This window comes from Sinohyriopsis cumingii, chromosome 9, assembly GCF_028554795.1.
Source record: "Sinohyriopsis cumingii isolate HCF-2022 chromosome 9, ASM2855479v2, whole genome shotgun sequence".
NCBI classification, from domain to species: Eukaryota; Metazoa; Mollusca; class Bivalvia; order Unionida; family Unionidae; genus Sinohyriopsis; species Sinohyriopsis cumingii.
The window spans coordinates 101,843,036-101,863,598 of NC_142969.1; the positions used below are offsets into that span (position 1 = coordinate 101,843,036).

A 20,563-nucleotide genomic window follows, 5' to 3' on the forward strand; every position below is an offset into this window, starting at 1 on the left:
GCTCATGAAATACATAATCAATCGATTGTGATTAATTCTTTCAAGATTGATTATTCCTAATACCCAATGACAGTGCTGAAAATTTCGTATCAATGAAAACAAAATATTTCGAAAATAACTTTTAATCATAAATCTCTCTCTCGCTCACCCGTCTCTCTCCTTATATATTGAATTAGTGCGAGTAGCACAAGTAAACGCCTTTACTTTGGATAGCCGTCGTTAATTTATACTTAAATTACCAACACAAATAAATAGATAAATAAATATTAAACAACGGACAAAAAATTAAAGTATATTTTTACACCGGAACAATAAGTAAAACGGCGCTGTCAAGAAATTCATTGAAATCTATGTATACAGACCCTTTAATGATGATACTATTACCTGTGTTGTGGATATGCACCTTGTTTATATAGATGTTAAATATGTAAGTGAAATCAAAGGACGGATAAATAAATATTCTTTATTAGATGTTTCTCACAAGAATTTAAAATGGATAGATACTGATATAGCAGAAAAGTAAAACATAAGCTGGGTGAATCAAAATGACGAGCTCTAAATCAGATGTTTAAAAACTATGTATGTATGTATGTATGTATGTATGCTCTAAATCAGATGTTTAAAAGGTATATATATATATATATATATATATATATATATATATATATATATATATGATATTAAATGATATTAAATAGGGAAAATAAAGTGTGTAATATAGACTATTTCACAGCTATGTTTTTCACTATGTTCTAGACATACCCCGCAATTCGGCAAGGCAAGCCATGTTTACTCCACATGTCGACTTTTATACTCAGCACATACTTGACAGTATCGCAAGGTAAAGTCTCATTCGCTATTTTCCGGCGAATGTGCTAAGAAAAAAAGGAGAACATAATCGTGGAGTTTTTGCTGATTCGTTGCATTTTAACAATTCTATCCCATAGAAATTTTCTAAATAAGGCTATTCTTAGAATCCCGTTAAATAGTGGACCTTAGGGCTAGCGCCGAAGGTCAGAATCAGAAATTCAGAAGTGAAAGATTGTCCTTAAGCTCTCATGTACACTCAGCAATTAAAACAATATCTGACCTTTGCAGCTGGTTGCATGATATCGACGGGGTATAATATAATCGATGTGCGAATTCCTACTAATTAAGTCGGACACTACTGGTTTGTCGATTATGACTTTTTTAATGTCAGCTGAATGCTAAGATACGTGTCACACGTGATGATGCATAATAAATAAATAAATAAACAAATAAATAAATAAATAAATATATAAATCTTTTTACTTGTTATTTTTAAATATTCATTTTACTAATTAATCACAGACATTTGCAATATCCAAACGGTTGCGGTGGTATAAAATCCCACGCATTCTACTAAAATACAAACGAGATCTTAAAGTACGTGCGGTTGAAAATGCTTTGAACACCAATGTGAAAAACAGAATCATGATGAAAAGCGTTCAAAGTGTAATAAATTTATCATTCTTTTTAAAAATCCTTCATATCTTTGAGTACCTATAAGAATCGCTCACTGGTCTGGTAAATCTCTTTGCAGCTCCTTCATCAGGCACAGATGTCCCCTACGCCATCCATATTTGCATTAGCGTCAATGCATATAATAGAGATCCAAATTACTATAAAGGGTACAACCACTTTTCTATATAGGCGAATTTACTTTATGTTATATAACATCATTATACTCTCCCTGAAATATTAAACAGATGTAACTCACCCTGGCTATCATTCTTCTGGACTGATTTCAATTTTAGAACATTTTAATATGACTAAAACATCTAAACCAATGAACCAGAACGTTCATAGTGCATATATGCTGGTAATTCGAGGCTGAATTCTTTTCTTGCAAATTTCACATTATAATTTAATCCTAAACCTCAACACCATCGAACAGATATGACTTGTCGCGCAATAAAAATGTTTGTTTCAAAAACGGTCCTAAAATGCTACATTGTTATGAATTTAAGTCTATAATTGGTTTTCGTCATAGTCTTCATTATGTCAATCAATATTTACATTAAGTTACGTTGAGGTCGAAGTATTTTCTTTGCCTATAGCGTTGTCTGCCACTTTCCAATAGTAACGGATGCTCTGTGTTCTGGCTGAATGCATCTATTTCTTTAGAAGTACTGTAGCAAATGTGCACACTGAATAAATCTACTCTTCGAAAGTAATCGTACGAAATGTACGTAATGATTACAGCTATCGCTAGTTAATACATTTTAGTTGTTTAAAGCTCGGCTACTGTTCAACGTATAATGTTTTGCAAGGCTCAGCTGTTCAGAAAAAGCTCTAGTTTCTCTTGGTTTTGCTTGCTGAAGAGTAGTTCCTTTGCCTTCTTATTGACAACAGGTTTCTGCCCACTTGCGACACCTTTAAGTATATTCAGTTCATATTCAACCTGTTTGTCCAATTGCTCTAGAGCTTCTGCAATATCCAGGTCATTGGTAAGTTGGCCCTGTTCTGTTCTACTATTTTTCCCTCCATTGTCAGCAAAATTAGTAGAAGCTGGCGGTACGCTTGCTTGAACGGTCTGTCTTGTATGTTGTAGTATCGGGGAAGTTTCTTTGGCTTCGATTTCTGGTTCATCAAACAGTTGTTTTTGTGGTGCCTTTGTCATTGCTTTCCTATCAGTCACCTTGACTTCCTTAACTTCATTGTCTATTTTCAGTGTCTCCCTCTCAATGATCTCCTTCTTGGTCTTTGGTTTTGCTTTCTTCTTGGGCTGGGGATGTTCATCCTCTGCCTCATTGTCTATGCTCTTTTCTTCCTCATCAGAGTCTTGAATCTTCAGTTGGGTCTTTTTCTTTTGAGGTGGCTTCTGTGTCTTTGCTTTCTTCAATGGCTCTTGGATTTCTTCCCTCTCAAACTCTTCCTCAATACTTTCTTCTTCTGTCTCACTTTCTTTCTTGTTTTGTTTACGCTTTTTCTGCTTCTTAATCGACTTTTTGTTGTTGTTCTTATCACTCTTTTTAACCTTGACCTTATAGTCATTTTCTTCCAAATCTGTTGAATCATCCGATTCATCTCTTTTCTTTGATTTCTTAGGTTTTATTTTCTTCCTTCCCCTGGATCGCGACCTGCTCGATTCACCGCTTTCATCCGTGTATGATTTTCTTCTTGCCTTTTTCTTTTTGGTTTTCTTTTCTGTTTTAACATTTCCGATAACCGAGATATTAAGTTCAGAATCCGAATCTGAAGGATTTGCTCTGCTTGTTTGAGGGACTTGGTTATTTAAGATAATTATCTTTTTCTTTGGCTTTTTATGAGAAAACTGCGTTGGTTGTTGCACGATTCTCAGCTCCACCGAACTTGACCGTGACTGACGACGTCCTCGATTTTGTGAATAACTACGTGTACTGCGATATGTCTCTTCCCGGTTATAGCTTCTATAACGTTCTCGAGACCTAGAACGACTTTGTTTTCGTCGTATCCTTGGTGAATATGACCTATGTCTCGATCGTGATCTGTCACCTTTCCGACGATGTCCTCGCGAATTAGATCTGGATCTAGATCCGTGTCTCTTTCTTGACCTGGATCGCGATTTTGAACGTGTTCGAGACTTTGATCTAGATCTGCGTCTCCTTCGGGATGGAGAACGTGAGATCGAGCGAGATCGAGAGCGTTTCTTTTCTCTGTGTGTCGATCTTGAACGGCTTCTTTTTGGAGATGGAGCTTTTCTTGAACGACTATGACTTTTTTCAACGACTGGCGACTTTGAACGGGTGGCTGGAATTGCTACAATTGGTACTATCTTGGTTCTTGAACTAGAACGTGAGCGATCCATTGTGGGCGATTCTCTCTTGGGTTGTTCGGCTCTTTTGGGAGATTCAGTTCGTTTTTCAGGAGACTCAACCGTGCTTACAGGTGAGTCATCTGGTTTAACTTCTTCGACCTTTTCCTTAATTTCTTCAACTTTTTCATCATCAACTATCCCTACACCCAGATTGGGATCAAACTCCCGTGTGTCTTGCGGAGGTGTAACCGTTGAAGTTGATGCACGTGAAGGTTGCCTATCTCTGACCCACGCACGTGAGTCATTGCGAATTGGTGGAAGAACGTTCCTCGACTCAGCTCGACTTGGGGGCCCTCGAGAGGGTTTAGGACTATTATTCTTGCTGTCTGGTCTTGGCGTTGCACCTTTAATCAGTGGCAAAGGAGTCGAACTTTTTGTTGAGTCACTGGTGTCATTGGCCATGCTTGTTATTGTGTTCTGCCTCTGTAGCTAAAATAATAATAATAATAATAATAATAATAATAATAATAATAATAATAATTAGCACAAGAGAGATGGATGACTATCATATCACGGTATCCACAACTACCATAAGTATTATCACGATATATAATATTACAACCACTGTAACTACTAATATTTGTAAAGCCATCGCAATACATTATTATTATTATTATTATTATTATTATTATTATTATTGTGTTAACTATTACTATGTTAATTGTCGGTCCTATAAAGGAAAAAAGTCAAAAAAAAGAGAAGATTCTGGTGGATAAGTGAGTTTACAAGAGAGTTTGAAGATGATGAAAATACCCCCCAAAAGTATATAAAATTATTGGGATGCCTTTAGCAATTGCACAATTTTGATAAATGTATAAATTATCAGACCGTACATTGAGGTATCATTAACAATAGAAAAAAATAAACTTCGATATCTTTGCCCAATACAATCTGATTCCGATTGCACCGGCAATAGTCATTAGGTCTAGACCTAAGGCATTTGATTGGTTAATTATAAGTCAGACACACATTGCAGCCAGTCAGATCTGTGGATTCTCGACTGACGCTTGGGTTCAGACTCACGTTTGGCAGTAAACCCGACCCTGATTAAAATCCTACTCTAACGATATGTCCATCTAATTTAAATGCATTTTCGATTAGCCAATAAAAAAGTCGTTGCTGCATTTCTTTGAATACATAATTAAATCGATTTAAAAGAAGCAGAATTAAAAACGTAGTGTGTGTTTGTGAGGGAGAGGAATATAAAACAAAACAAAGCAAAAGAACAATAAACAGACCTTCGGTATAGTTTTTACAACGTCTTTAGAAACAGAGTAACGTGTGCGAAAACGAAACTGCAAGCTTACGATATGGCATGATACTGTATGCGAGCAGACAGAAGCCGTACAACACAGCGCTATATAAATAATGCAACCTTTATAAAATAGTGCTCAAACGGCATTTAAATGTTGTGCTTCGGTTGCAGTACAGGTACTGGAAGACAGCTTGGAATGATAAGAAAAGGTACGAAATAGAACAAAAGGAAATACTGGTTGACAAAAAGAGACAGCAGCAAAACATGGAACATCATAAAACCAGTAGGTGTAGTATAAGCTCAGTCGAGGGTTCAAGACATTTTCCGACTGATCAGGGCACATCTTTATACACGCCAAACCGTGTTTCCTTGTTATTCTTATATGAAAATATACAAGGTGCATAAACTATGTGCAAAAAGCCTTAAAAAGGCTACTTTTAAACATAAAAATCCACTATAATCATTCAAAATCTTAGGTACAGTTAACGTCTTAAAATTACGTCGTTTTCTCTGGTTTAAAATCTATTCCAGTTAATGTATTTTTGGACTATTTTTCGATTGTATTAGAGCAGCCATGGTAATTAGCTGTGCTCTTAGATCATATACGATTTTCACAACTACAGCTTGTATATAAAAAATACTTTCAACCACAGTTATGAAATGTGACAAAGAGATATGCCAACATTATCACAATAGTGCATGTTGCAAATGCAGACAGCTTTACCTTACATCTATCACTCTGTCAGAAGTACATAATATATGTGGATCGCAATCAAAGCAAATAAATATTATAACCTAAACAGTGCAGAGGTTTGGTATGAAATGTAAATAAAAATATAAAGCATTCACAAATTACACCAATATATACAGATACGCAGACGTAGACAAACGACACTTAAAGGAAAATGAAAGAAGTGTCTAACTGGATATCACCATGTGCTTAAAACCGACAAATTCAGTTTTAATGCACTCTTGTAAGAAAGTAGACTGTTTTCACTAAGCAATTCTTTAAGTAGACTTTGTAAATTTATACTTTTTATAAGCTGCATAGAGTCAGCCATTCCAGCAAAAAGCAGAGTTTGAGAGAGTCATTGTTATTTATAATATAGTTGACATTTGGAAACTGTTTTATTTTGTTTATACGTAGATTAGTTGATTAGCTGGTTGGTTTATTTATTTTTGTCAATAAACAAATATTATTATCTCACTGAGGCATTCGAGTCAACCAAGAATACATTAAGTGATGGCATTAACACGGTAGCACGTTTGCTCGATTCCACAAGTCTGACCTGGACTAGAATACACATATGCTTACTCTCCATGACTACAGCATGCGGTAAAAGCCATGTTTCCAATAGGGCCAAAAAATATATAATAGCACTGTTGCAGGAATTGCATTTTATTTGGAAAATTAGATGAACTACATGGGTGAAATCGCCTCTTTAAATGGAAGCACAATTATATAAAACGTCAGCAGTAAACTAATGAATCTTCATTTTCCCAACAGATACGAGATTCAAATGCCTGGCTGCTAAAAGCTTAATTGTGTCAAACTGATGAATGGATGAAATTTAACCTAATTCCTTAATCTAAACGGCATTTAATTAGAACACGCCCCTTAGCGGATATCTACTCTTCGATTTTGAAAATCAAATGTTATCCTCTCATATACCGGAAGGCAGGACATATGTAGGTCCATTGTATTGCTTGGAAGTCATATGCACAGTTCACATTAAGTTATAATTGGAAAATATATTATAGTTGTTATAATCAAAGGTTCTAGGGGTTCCTTTGAACAAGTGCATCTTTATTTATACACAACTTCGTGAGTTAACATTTAAACACAGTCATGATAATTTTAAAAAATGTGTTGGTTCTCTACACACTGGAAGAACCATTAAGGATATGTGTACAGTGTACACAATAGGGCTATGAACAAAGGGCTGATTTGATTTGGAATTGTGTGAGGTTTTCAAGAACATTTTATACTTGACAACACAGTCGGTTATATGGGCACTTGTAAATATGATCCAATCACCAGCTGCTCTTCCGTACATTCGTATCAGCTGACTTTTAGCCGAAAGGAAGACAACATCTAACAGATGACTACAGTTTCTCCAAAGTGACATATTGTTGATACGTGCATTATACAATAATATATGGTACTACACTTCCCATAATGTATCAAGAAGGCATCGTTTCGAAAGATTGTGTTCCTTATACATATTGGTTAATAAATTTTAATACATCAATCTTAACCTCTGACACAAAGATTGTTTTTGAAATATTCATGCATAAAGCATGGGCGCCCGCACATTGAGGCATTTGAATTTGCTCCCCCCCCCCCCCCCGGGCGAGGTTTCACCTCTAACATGTCTTAGCTTTCGTCCTTAAAACGTAATAGCTGACCACTACATGTTTGCCCTCCCACCCCTTCCGAACATAATTTTGCGGGCACTCCTGGCATAAAGTAACTTTAATTACTGAAAACTATTGAACGCGTGTCTTCAACAATGTTTGATCTATATAAAACAACAGCTAATCAGTCGCCTAGTGGTTAGAGCATCAGTCTCGGATGCGGAAGGTCATGGGTTCAAAACCCAACCGAGTCATACCAAAGACATATAAAACTCGTACTAACTGCTGCCTTATTTTTGGTGTTCAGCATTAAAAGGTTAGTTTCAGGACTGGTTGGCCTGGTGTCAGGATAATGTGACTGGGTGGGACATTATGCTATGAGTTTGCGGCATGATGCCTCAGTGCTAGACATCACTATCAAACTGCCACACTGCAGGCGTCGTAGAGATATGACTGAAAATTTTTAAAACTAAGTTAAAAATTCAAATCACACACACACACACACACACACACAGAGCAATCATATCACTAGACTTTCAATTGCCTCTAGCCGTGTGCATTCCTGCGACTGAGTAGATCGAATGCACACTAATTCCTATGTATCAGTCTGATACCCTGCATTCTTCACAGACCTTCACATTTACAATGAATTCCACACGATATCTGCAGTAGTGCGTTCAGATCTTTGCTGGTTTTAACGACACTTTTAATATGTTGTTCCCAATGACACGGGAGCTAAGAGCCTTTCACAAAGACACACCAAGACAGCCGATCCGGGCTGGACTTGCGCAGGTAATAGTATCGTTCAGTCTGAGAGAACGAGATATGGCTCCAGTTGGGGGGGGGGGGGGGCTAGTTTATGCGGTTAGCTACTTTTGTCTGCTGTGCTCTGTTTTATTTTTTGTGTTGCTTGGTTTTGCTTTCTTTTAAATGAAAGACCTCAACTGTTTTGAAGATAATTACAGAGCAAGAGATAAAACAAAACACTTTCAGCTTTGAAAATGAATACTCTAACGTAATCCTTTAATTTCTATTTATAGGCGGAACACATTTATAAAATATTCACGATATAAAGGCTGTGATTTTCTTAGCGAATTTATCTAGTGACCTTAAATTCATATGAAAACGAAAGCTTGTTCATAACGAGTGTTGCCATCTAAAAGAGAGGAAAGACTGGCATTACGCTTATTTAGAAAAAAAGAGAATGTTTTTCTGTTAAAATGAGATATTCTACAAATAAAGTATTTTGAATTTTAGGAAGTCCACGCTTTTCTTTTCTAACTCAATAGAAAAGTTAAAGACAGACACTTTCATTGATAACTCTTGTGTCTTAAGAAACAGACTTTCAGTTATGGTGATAAAAATAAAATTTCATTTAAGACTGGTCCACTTTCAAGTGAGCCTTTTTTTCCCTTCTTTAGTACGCTTGTCTACGCCTGCGCCTTAGGAAGTAGATCAATTACCTCCTCTTGACGCTCTTTGATTGACATCACCCGCCTATGCAACTGGAGTTTCTGAGCAAGTGTTAAGTCGTTGGGATTTTTGTGCTGTTGATGGTGTCGACGACGTCGCCTAATGTTACCTGACAAGGTTCGGCGCATGCGCGGTTCTATTTCCAAGTCAGACTTCTCTCGGTACTGCCCTAGGTCAGACTGCGGTCGCGTTTCATCATTATTCTCATTGACGAGCAAATAATTCCTATTGCCTTCTTGTAAGAACTCAAATGCCGATTCGGAATACGCAGGCTTAAGTTCCTCTACTACAGGAGATTTGGCTACAATTGGGCCGTTAGAAAACTGATTACACTCAGACTCTGACTTGAAGGAAAATGCTACCTTATCTCTTTTATCCGGACTGCTTTGGATTTGATCCGGAGTCCTTCGGTCAGGGGTATTTTGGCGTCTATCTGGGGTTTCTCGACGGGTGACAGGTGTTTCTTTACGTCTATCAGGCGTGTCACCGCTTGTTTCTGATTTATCCCTCCGACCATTCGGAGTTTCTTTCCGCTTATCGGGCGTGATGTTCCGCTTCTCAGGTGTTTGTTGATTGTTGTTTTGATCATCCTTAGGGCTTTCCTGCGAGACTCTGCGCTTCGCTGTGATGGTTTTGGTCGGTTCAGGTGTCGGAGATCTTCTTTCGTCTTTCTGGCTGGTAATGTGGGAGATGTCTATGCTCCTCGAAGGACTGGATGACGGGTCATCCTGTGACTGTTAAATAAAATAAGAAGGACCATTGAAAGAAGGTTTATCATCGAAATAAATATCTATAATGTGCATAAAAGCTTCAAATAAATACATCAGGTGAGAAAAAAAACGTCCGTACGCCCATATAGTCCTGTTTAAAAATTACTTTGTTTCGTGTAAGATTTATACAAATTGCCGACACCATTGCATCAGCAAATTCCAGATGAAGAGAGTTGTCATGATGTCATGATATCTCTGACGTCACTAAGTCACTTTGATTTGTCGCTAGTATATTAACGGCGCCTATTTAACTTTCACCGCAAATTGAGTTCTGCAAGAATCATGCATAAACGACTCTCTAAGTGTTAGCCTTATTTTGCAATGAATTCACCAAGACGTAAAAACTTAGGCTTAATACATTAGCTCTAAGACTGTCATGGGGAATTTATCGTCTTTAATTTTGTCGATATCCAAAACACAATTTAATTCAACGAGAGTTCAGAATGAGGTTGATATAACGTGATTACACGATTTTGTGGAGGCAGTGGCGACGTTTTCCGTCGTCAGCTATAAAGCAATTTGGATTTTGCCAATTAGCCAAATGTTATTGTTTAAAACTTTGTCTAGAGTGACAATGGCACAATTAAGTATTGTTGTTTCATAACACGTTTGTTCTAAATTAAAAATCAATCCCCAAATAGGATACATATAAACTTGAATTGGTTACAATTTGGACTCTGCTTTCACCTGTCAGTGATTTGAAATATTGTATATTAGGAAGTCAACAATAAAATTTGTGCTTAATATTCGTATAATGTATATGGAATATTTATAAAACTTGGCATGCTTTTGAAAATATTTATGATCATTTTCATTGCTATCATTTGGGACTAGATGTAGGGTTAGAACTGTTGATCAAACGTATTTCTGTTAATAGACATCGATCTTAGTGTCGATCGCTTTTATACCTGATCAATATTAGCCGCAGTTACAGTATGTTATTACAATATAAAGCTTCATTTTAGAACGATCCGTCCCGCAACATTGCGTTGTCCTTGGCTACCTGCCACTGAAATACTAAACAGTCAAACGTAATCGATAACACCCAGGTCTATTATTTGTCGGGAAGCCTGCTTTTGAATCATTCTGACGCAAAGCACGATATATAAAATGGCAGACATGATCTTTTATCAATTAAGTATGGTTATGGTTAAATATTAAGCAGTTTCTGTCTCATTGATTCTGCTTCTATTTGATGATGAACTTGACGTAATATTTGATAGTGGTACATGTAAAGGAAATGTAATCTTATAGCCCAAATTCGATATTTTCAGTTTATAACTAAACATATACTTTCGGATGAAAAGAAAGCGTCTTAACTGATGTAACAAAAGTGTTCTCTGATTGTTTCTCTTTAATACTACAAGTTCATGTCTAAAACCATCTTTAAAACATTTAAAGTCGTACGGTCTGATGGTTATTGTTCCTTAATTTTTGGTATTTTTCAAACATGAAAAGAAAAATAATTTCAGCAGTTAGGGAATATGTGAGGAGTAAATGGAGAATGACATAATGCCGAAAAAATGCAATACTCTCGAAATAGAGGCGAAACACAGACTGTAGAAACAATGAGAATATGAGCAGAAATGTGGAAGGGGAAGGAGTAAACGAAGGAAACCTGTAACCACCCCACCCCACTTCTTTTATCTATCTAGAGGTACTCCGTTCCACAGTCTTTACTTTCCAATAACTGTGATTATATGATCTGATTTTTTAAAATAAATATGGTGAATTCGCCGTGCATCCCTCCCCGCTCTTACCAGCTGCATGTTCTTGGTTTGCTTACAGAAACCGTGGTATCCAACACTTGGTAACAAACCACAACCTTACTTTGAATTAGCGGGAGTAGGGGCATTGTGGATTGCATTCTAATAAACCTCAAAATTAAGACAACATCAATCGCACAGGGCATTTTGATGATTAAGGTACGTAATGATTCAACTGAAACAAACATTTCTGAACAGAAAACAGGGGAAGTAACTGAATATTTTGTAATGATTTTCTTCGCCAAAGCTATAAACTTCACTATGTTCTGCATACTTTCTATAAAACAAATAAAACAAAACAAACAACGAGATCGAATTGTAATGTCCAGTTCAATAATTACCCTGTTTAATGTAAGATTTATCACACGGCCACTAACACCCTTACCACATCTCTTTCCTCAGCAACATAAAATTGGTAAGCTCACTTTAATGGTATCAAAGTTCAGTTTCTATAACAACTTAATTTTTGAATTATACTATATTGCCCTCATGGGACGGTACCGACAGTATCAATACATCATGGGATTTCAATCAGCTTGACAGCTGCTTTCAGCAAACACTGGCTGTTTTTTCAAATCGATATATTGTCTATAATGTCAGGCATTATATTTATTTGGCATATTGTATACTAGACCATCATTCTGAAAGTAGAAAACAAGCATACGGGTTCCCAAGCAAAGTTTGTTTTGTCTCCATGGAAATGCATTACTCTTGCACTCAGTGGATTTTGAGCGAATAATTGCGCTCTTTATACGTGATGTTGCAGAGATCAGTTTGATTGCTAAATAGGAGAGGTGGACATTTTTTTCAAATCGTAGCATTCTGAATGCCGCGAGTCCGTCATCTGCGAACAGAATAGTGGCAATGAGTTTCGAATACAATCCATACGTGTCTTTTTCAATACAGAAAATAGACACGTCAGTATTAAAATCAGCAGCGAAGTTAAGTGAACTCCTAGACAAACTTTTTGTATCAGTCCAGGGTTTAAATATACACGCCAAAGTATAAATATTTATATTTTATAAAAACAATAAAAAAAACATGAAAAATATGTCAAGATTACCTTATAACACACACAAGCACCACCCCTATACCCCCTGGACTAAGGACACATCCTCTAAAGGGATTTTTGTTTTAAAAAGACACTGATACTAGCAATCGTGCGCAGCAAACAAACTGTCATATCGACCCAGTAATTAAACTTTCATCTCATCCACAGTCATAGTATCACCTAGTCGGGTTAGTAATACCAATCCCGAAGCTAGGTAAAGATCCCAACAACATAAATTCGTACCGACCCATCTCCCTTACAAACAATATTTGCAAAATAATGGAGACAATAATCGCAAATAGGTTAAAACACCACCTAGAAACCAATAACCTACTCTCCATAAATCAATGTGGCTTTCGGAACAAACGGTCCACCACTGACCAACTTCTCAGATTGGAAACAGACACCAAACTCGCTTTTAACGCACATAGGAAAACCGATCGCAACCTCATAGCGGTTTTTTTAGACCTAGAAAAAGCGTTCGACCTAGTATGGACCAATGGACTAATGGCCAAATTAAACCAATTTGGAATAACTGGACGCTTGTTCAACTGGATTGGCGATTTTCTCACAGGCCGGAAAATTACCACAAGAATAGGCAACACCCATTCGGAAGAATTTTCACTTGAAAATGGAACACCGCAAGGCAGTGTAATAAGTCCCTTACTATTTAACCTAATGGTAAACGACCTTGACCTCAATGCAGCCTCCGCAAAAATAAACTTGTCACAATTTGCAGATGATAGTGGCATATGGAGAAATGGAAATCCTGCCAATAACACAGTAGTTAAAGAAATCCAGCAGAGCCTAGACAACATAGGGAGATGGGCGGATAAATGGGGTTTCAAAATATCTCATGAAAAAACTGTGGCAATCATATTCACCCCCAAACGAAATAACAACCTAGTCTATCCAAACCTCTATATACAAAATCAATTAATCAAATACGTAACAGTAGTAAAATCCTAGGAATGTTCTTTGACAACCACCTTACATGGAAACAGCACATTGAACAACTCACCCAGAATTGTAACAAAGATCTCAATTTACTCAGGAACATCACAGGGACTGACTGGGGATCCAACCAGGAAACCCTCCTCACGATATATAAAAGCCTAATTAGATCAAAACTGGATTACGGTTGCCAAGCATATAACTCGGCTAAGCAACCTGTACTACAAAAACTTGACACTATCCAGAGAAAAGCCTTACTATTATGCACAGGAACACTCCCCTCAACATCATTAGTAGAACTACAAGCACTAACAGGAGAACTACCCTTAAAATTACGTAGGCAAGAACTGCTCCTCCGATACTCCATTCGATTAGATACCCACCCAGACAACCATCCCACCAAAATAGCTATAAATAAGTGTAAAGTTGTCTTCAAACCCAAAATCATACCCATCACACCAAGTGGCAAAGTAATCCTTGAACTAAGAGAAAAGATACCTCTACTAAAAAAAACAGGTAACAAACAATACAGACCAGAACAAATCACCATGGTTACAAAAACCACCAAGGATTAACATTGAAGCTACCAAATTAGGCAATAAAGAAGGACAAGAAAACTTACTAAAACCTGTACTGGTAAACGAAATCAACCAAAAATACCCGGACTATGTTAAAATATATACCGATGGATCAAAAACAAACAACCCACCAAGAACAGCAGCAGCAATAGTCATCCCTGAATTCAATATACAAACGGGATCCAGATTACCTGACTATTGCTCCATTTACACCACTGAATTCTGGGCTATACTTGAATCACTACAATGGATCAAAGACAACCAAATACCTAAAGCAGTCATTATAAGCGATTCCCTAAGCGTTATCAAATCGATCCAAAATCGCAATACACACTCTAGGGAACAATTCCTCGACAGAGCATGCCATTTAATCGACGATATCACCACAGCACATCAATTAGTCGAGCTCATGTGGATACCGTCGCACACTGGAATTTATGGCAACGAAACAGCAGACAAAATTGCAAAAACCAAACTAGGAGATCAAAACTCTATCAAGCTTAACTATAGCTCTACAGAAGCAATAAGCTTCGCACAAACATATATAGACCAAACATGGCAAGATTTTTGGAACTCCTCCACAAAAGGTAAAAAGCATCATGAAACCCACAAAAACGTAGATAGGAACATACAGCTACCTAAGGGTACCTATTTAGAACAGAAAACCATTAACAGGATAATAACTGGAAAAACTAAACTAGCAAGCAGTTTTGGAAGGTTTATAGGACCCAAACCAGCAACCATTAACTGCCTTAACTGCCACACCACCGAAGATCTACACCACGTATTCAATATATGCCCAAAATATCAACCCGCTCGGAAAATATTTATCAAAAACCAAAAAGAGATTGGATCACCACACACATACCCAGAGTTACTTATGGACTCTAATAAAAATAAACAATCAGTATATAAAAATATAAATCAATTCATAGACTCAGCAGGACTTAGAAACAAAATATAATAACTATCCCCACAAAACCAAAAGACCCAGTAACTAGCTAAATAAATTTAGAAGCCACCACGTAAAAACCCATAACAAATCATTCAATTTTATAAAAGTATTAATAAATAATTCACTTACGAAGCACCTGTAACAAAAACTAAGGAAACCGCAAAATCGGATGTCCTAGATGTTCTTAACGAACCGAGTAATCAGCTAGGACTCCGGTCTCTTGCTAAATAAAGTATAAATAACATTCAATCTCTAAAAACATTAATTAATAAATAACTTAAAGAGGTAATATCTAAAAACTTATGAATAACATAACGCAGGAAACACACCCTAAACACCTCGACTAGTAATACCATAATGACCTTGAAAATCTCTCTTCATACATGATTTCTAGTAAGAACCTCTATAAACAGCATAGAACAGCCCCCCCCCCCTTTTAGAACATTTTGAAGAAGAAAAAAAAAATAAAAAAATAAAAAAAAAAATTTGCAAGAAACACCAGGCAAATGCAACAAGAAGCCAGCGATGTAAAGCAAGCATGACCGTTCCCGAGCTCTCCTTCCCACTAATGACGGCCAACCATTCAACTGTAGGGACCTTTATGGACCCACAGATTGAGGCCAAACTATCAGGGTTCCTTGAATCCATAAAAGCCTGGGGGAGGTGGCACCATCCCTTCCCCAGGAACAACTAGCAGACTGCGGTGCAGTCAGTAAAAAGTGGCACATGCACAATTGTGCGCACGCCACTATAATTAAACTAAAAAAAAAAAAAAAAAAAAATAAAAAAATAATAAAAAAAAAAAAAAAAAAAAAAATTGTCGGGAGACTAACTTTCCATTGTTCCTTAAAGTATCACTAGTCAGTTTCGCTTGACTGACCGTAGAGTAAATAATTAATGAAACATTCATACTTTATTGCCATGTCACTCAATCGTTATTTACTGTAGTGTTAAAATGCAGTAGTTTATGTTTTATGGCGACGATTCTAGTGCAAAAGTACGTTTGTGTCAACCAGGTTAAAGATTAAGTTTGGCCTACACTGTTAACGAGCGTCTCCCTACATCTTCAGTAGTTTGTGGGAAAGTAAAACAAAGAATCTGAATACAAATTGGGAGTATTCTTCTTCTTCACACAAATTGAGAACATTCTTTACACAAACTGAGAGCTTTCTTATTCTTTACACAAACTGAGAGCATTCTTATTCTTCACACAAATTAAGAGCATTCTTCACACAAATTGAGAGCATTCTTCACACAAATTGAGAGCATTCTTATTCTTCACACAAATTAAGAGCATTCTTATTCTTCACACAAACTGAGAACATTCTTCACACAAATTGAGGGCATTCTTCACACAAATTGAGAGCATTCTTATTCCTCACACAAACTGAGAGCATTATTCACACAAATTGAGAACATTCTTATTCTTCACACAAAGTGAGCGTATTCTTCAAACAAACTGAAAACATTCTTTACACAAATTGAGAGTATTCTTCACAATCTTGGAAAATGTTTAAACTAAATGAGATTGCCCTTGCTTGGATCTAAGAGTTTGGATTATGGTATTAATGTATCCAGCCTCTCTCAAACAATTACCTCGAGACACGAACCCTATTGAAATAGCAACCAGTGATCTTATATTTTCTAGAACCAATTTTACCTTTGCCCTCCTGGCATTCATAATATGATCTGCCAGACTTCCGGTCTTCGTGGGATCTATTTGTTTCTTTCGATACTTTGTTTTCAGTACTCTTTTAGCGTTCACAAACTCCATCTTGGCGTATATTTCGTCGAGGATACTGTTTGAATATTCGCCTGAAAATGAGAAGCAAAAAATCATTTCAGAATGCATTTCTTGTGGAAATTGTTCCCTGATATCTTTCAAACTAAATGTGGCTTTCAAACGTTAGAAAATATGTGATAAATATTTAGTAAAACCTTAGAAGTTAGAACATCTTTCATAATAGGCCATCAAGCAGTGGTGTGGCTAAGATATCTTAGTATCAATGCACAACTTACGGATAAGTCCCTGGAATGTTAATAACAATTTTGAGGGTCCAAAATTACGGCATTGGATAGGTGGTATATTGAATGTTCCTAGTTTATTTCTAAAGTTTCAAAAATAGTTTGTTTGGATGGACTTCTGTGCCATTTTGCTATGCATATTTTTGCTATATGGTAGCTACACTCCTATAAGCAAGCAGTACACCTCCGAATATGTGTGGCAACAAAGTAGGCAAGAACTGAGCTATATCATTGATATTGAAGCTTACGATGATCATCAGAGTTGCGTGTGTGCGTGTCATCGGAATACTCAAGTTAACATGTTTTAAATTTACACACGCCCCACACCCAGCAAGAAAATATTCTGAGCCACCATTTGTAAAGGCGTGTATCAACCGCAAAAATCACATACCATTATGTACAAAAACATAGCTAAGAAAAACATGATGACTGGTATCTAACACATTTATTGATCATACAAATACTATATTATTTAAAATTGTCATCTATGCAAATTGTGTAATACCACATCATAAAGTCAGCAATGACGTCATAACGTCATGAAAAGGAAAGGCATAACGACTGATATATACGAATGTATGTCAGACATTTCGGTGTTCTTCGTTTTAATCAAATAAAATCAAAAGTTTTCGTCATGCGATAAATACAGTCTTATATTTGTGTTCTATTCAAATGAAATTCGAAGATACACGTAGAGGTTCGTCAACTAATAGTAATCTTTCGATTCGCCAATGACCGCAAAAGGCAGAAATTATGCGACTCCTTAACTGTATCTTCAATAGGTACGTAATGTAAGATCCTTTACGAGATCGGGTGAAAGACAATGGAAGTATTCCATCAAACGCAGGTGACGCAGAAAACCTGTACTGTAACTTATTTTAAATTCACATGATAATAATATTATAGGATTTCTAGCATGTTGCAAATAATAAAACTTAATTTCTTTAAGTGCGATTTTAATTAAATGTAACAATGAAAAAGCATACAATAGGGAAAAAAAATGTAACCTATAAAGAGAACACAGTCAGGTCGATGCAGTGTTTACATATTCTATAATAAGAGTATTTTATAAATGTAAATTCATGTTGAGAAATCGTACAGTTTTAGTACTACCGTGGTCCCTTTTTACTTAATGGAAAGGTCCCATTTTGTGCAGCATTTTATATGAATATGACCCACAAGAATTCGCTAACAACTACGTCACACTTATGGTGCTCATGTGACGCAGATGGCTATCATTCTCCATCATTAGATAAATAAAAGAATTAGAGTATTTTTTCCCATGATCCACCGCGACGATGAGATTATAATAACCATTCAGTGCAGTTCCGTTTACAAACTAGCGACGTCACCCTTGTGCGAAAATCGCTGACTAAACCAATCGGGAGTGACTGCTTTACAAATTATCGGCATTGATATTGGCTTGCCAATTTAATGCGAGTATCACTCGAACCCACACTGGCAGAACGTGTTAGACATTCAAAATTATGTTTTGCTGTTAGGTGAGGTACATAATGTAACATAAGCAGAGGCATTTTACAAAAAAAGATACCTTAATTGGTATGTGATGGTTGGGTAGTGAGTGGGTGAATGAGTTGGTATGACTGTATTTTTGCCTGACTTCGTAATCAAATAAACGATAATTATACGTGCAAATCTTAGTCAGTGATGAGTACGGGGATGGTATCTATTTACTCATCAATACATGTAGAAAACAGTTTTGTGATTGTATTGACAATATACCTTAGATGTTAAATCTACTCATTACATAATAAACAGGTGGAAATACTATAGGTACGAATTGGAACGAACGTATCAAAAGCAAATAATATTCATGTATGTATACACATCATCATGAAGATTATTTTAAGGGTCATATGCAGGCAATCAGTACCTTTTTCCCATTCTGTAAATGAAGTCATTCACTTACACAGTAAGATAAGAGTCATTGTCTTTATAGAGGTGCCCACTTGCATAGTAATATAAGAGTCATTGTCTTTATAGAGGTGCCCACATACACAGTAAGATGAGAGTCCTTGTCTTTATAGAGGTGCCCATATACACAGTAAGATAAGAGTCATTGTCTTTATAAAGGTGCCCACATACAGTCAGATAAGAGTCATTGTTTTTATATGTGCCCACTTACACAGTAAGATAAGAGTCATTGTCTTTATATGTGCCCACTTAAACAGTAAGATAAGAGTCATTATCTTTATAGAGGTGCCCACTTACACAGTAAGATAAGAGTCATTGTCTTTAAAGAGGTGCCCACTTACACAGTAAGATAAGTGTCATTGTCTTTATAGAGGTGCCCACATACACAGTAAGATGAGAGTCATTGTCTTTATAGAGGTGCCCACATACACAGTAAGATAAGAGTCATTGTCTTTATACAGGTGCCCACTTACACAGTAAGATGAGAGTCCTTGTCTTTATAGAGGTGCCCACATACACAGTAAGATATGGGTCATTGTCTTTATAGAAGGTCCCACATGAACAATAAGATAGGGGTCATTTTCTATAGGGATGACCACATACGCAGGCTGGGCTATCATTTAGATCGCCTTCAAAAAGATGAGCAAATATTGCTTTGATGACGACGATGGTAGTGAATACTATTGTTGACTTTATTTCCTTAATGGATATGATAATGTTCATTTTCCGCCTTTGCTGATTGTTCTTTTTAAAAGTGTGACTTTGTATACATCCTCGTTTCAGATTGTTCCAAACGCCAGTAGTTGATTAGTCTGAAATTTATTTCTTTGTTAGTATTGAAATTATTATTGCATAGGACGCGATGATTCTTGGTTCATGTATATGAAAAAGTATATCAGTTACCAAAATGGAACTTCTCCATTGAGAACTTTCGGATGATAGTAGGTTTGCTATGTTTTCAACGTTCAGACAAGGGTTGATAAAGGTGTTATATTTGTATTGTGTGAGGAAAACGTTTTCCATGATCTGTTATAATTCTGAAAGCATCCGCTGTTTTGGCCTATGTTCCAGAAAATCACAGGGATTTACAAGTAATTTAAAAGACAGCTTGCCTAGGACAAGCTGACAGGGAATTTGAATATACCTTCGGAAAACTTAATCTTGCGCCACACATAATATCCCAAAATGAGTAAGACAGTAAGATAAATTAAGCTAGGATATCTTTAAAGGAAATAGCATTATATTTATTTAAACTGGTGTTTCCTTTTCGTTTGTGTTGGCACCTCAAAACTAGGTGACAAAAATTAAAGTTATGAATACTTACATTCAAAACGGATTAGAATATATATATATATATATATATATATATATATATATATATATATATATATATATATATATATATATATATATATATATATATATATATATAGAAGAGCACACGCAGATATGTACATGCCCATCGACAGATAAAAGAAATAAGTAGCTAGAAATGTTTTGTTTTTTTTTAAATAGCTAGATTGTTTAGAGAGGGGAACTAGACTGCAATGATTTAATTTTGCAAACAACTGATGGATATGTGAACACAAACTTTATCCGTTTAACAAGTATGATCTATTCATC

The 20,563-nt window shown here is 36.2% G+C and overlaps 1 protein-coding gene across 1 annotated transcript; it reads right to left on the bottom strand.

Annotated features, from left to right (window-relative positions):
- Positions 1–681: 681 nt before the first annotated feature.
- On the bottom strand, positions 682–17,038 carry LOC149792350 (uncharacterized). Its single transcript, XM_089970925.1, has 3 exons — positions 16,641–17,038; positions 9,269–9,640; positions 682–4,249 (listed from the first exon to the last, which is right to left on the bottom strand). The coding sequence occupies exons 1-3, from the start codon at positions 16,830–16,832 to the stop codon at positions 2,297–2,299; spliced, it is 2,517 nt and encodes an 838-aa protein (XP_089827051.1). The 5' UTR covers positions 16,833–17,038; the 3' UTR covers positions 682–2,296.
- Between the last annotated feature and the right edge of the window lie 3,525 nt (positions 17,039–20,563).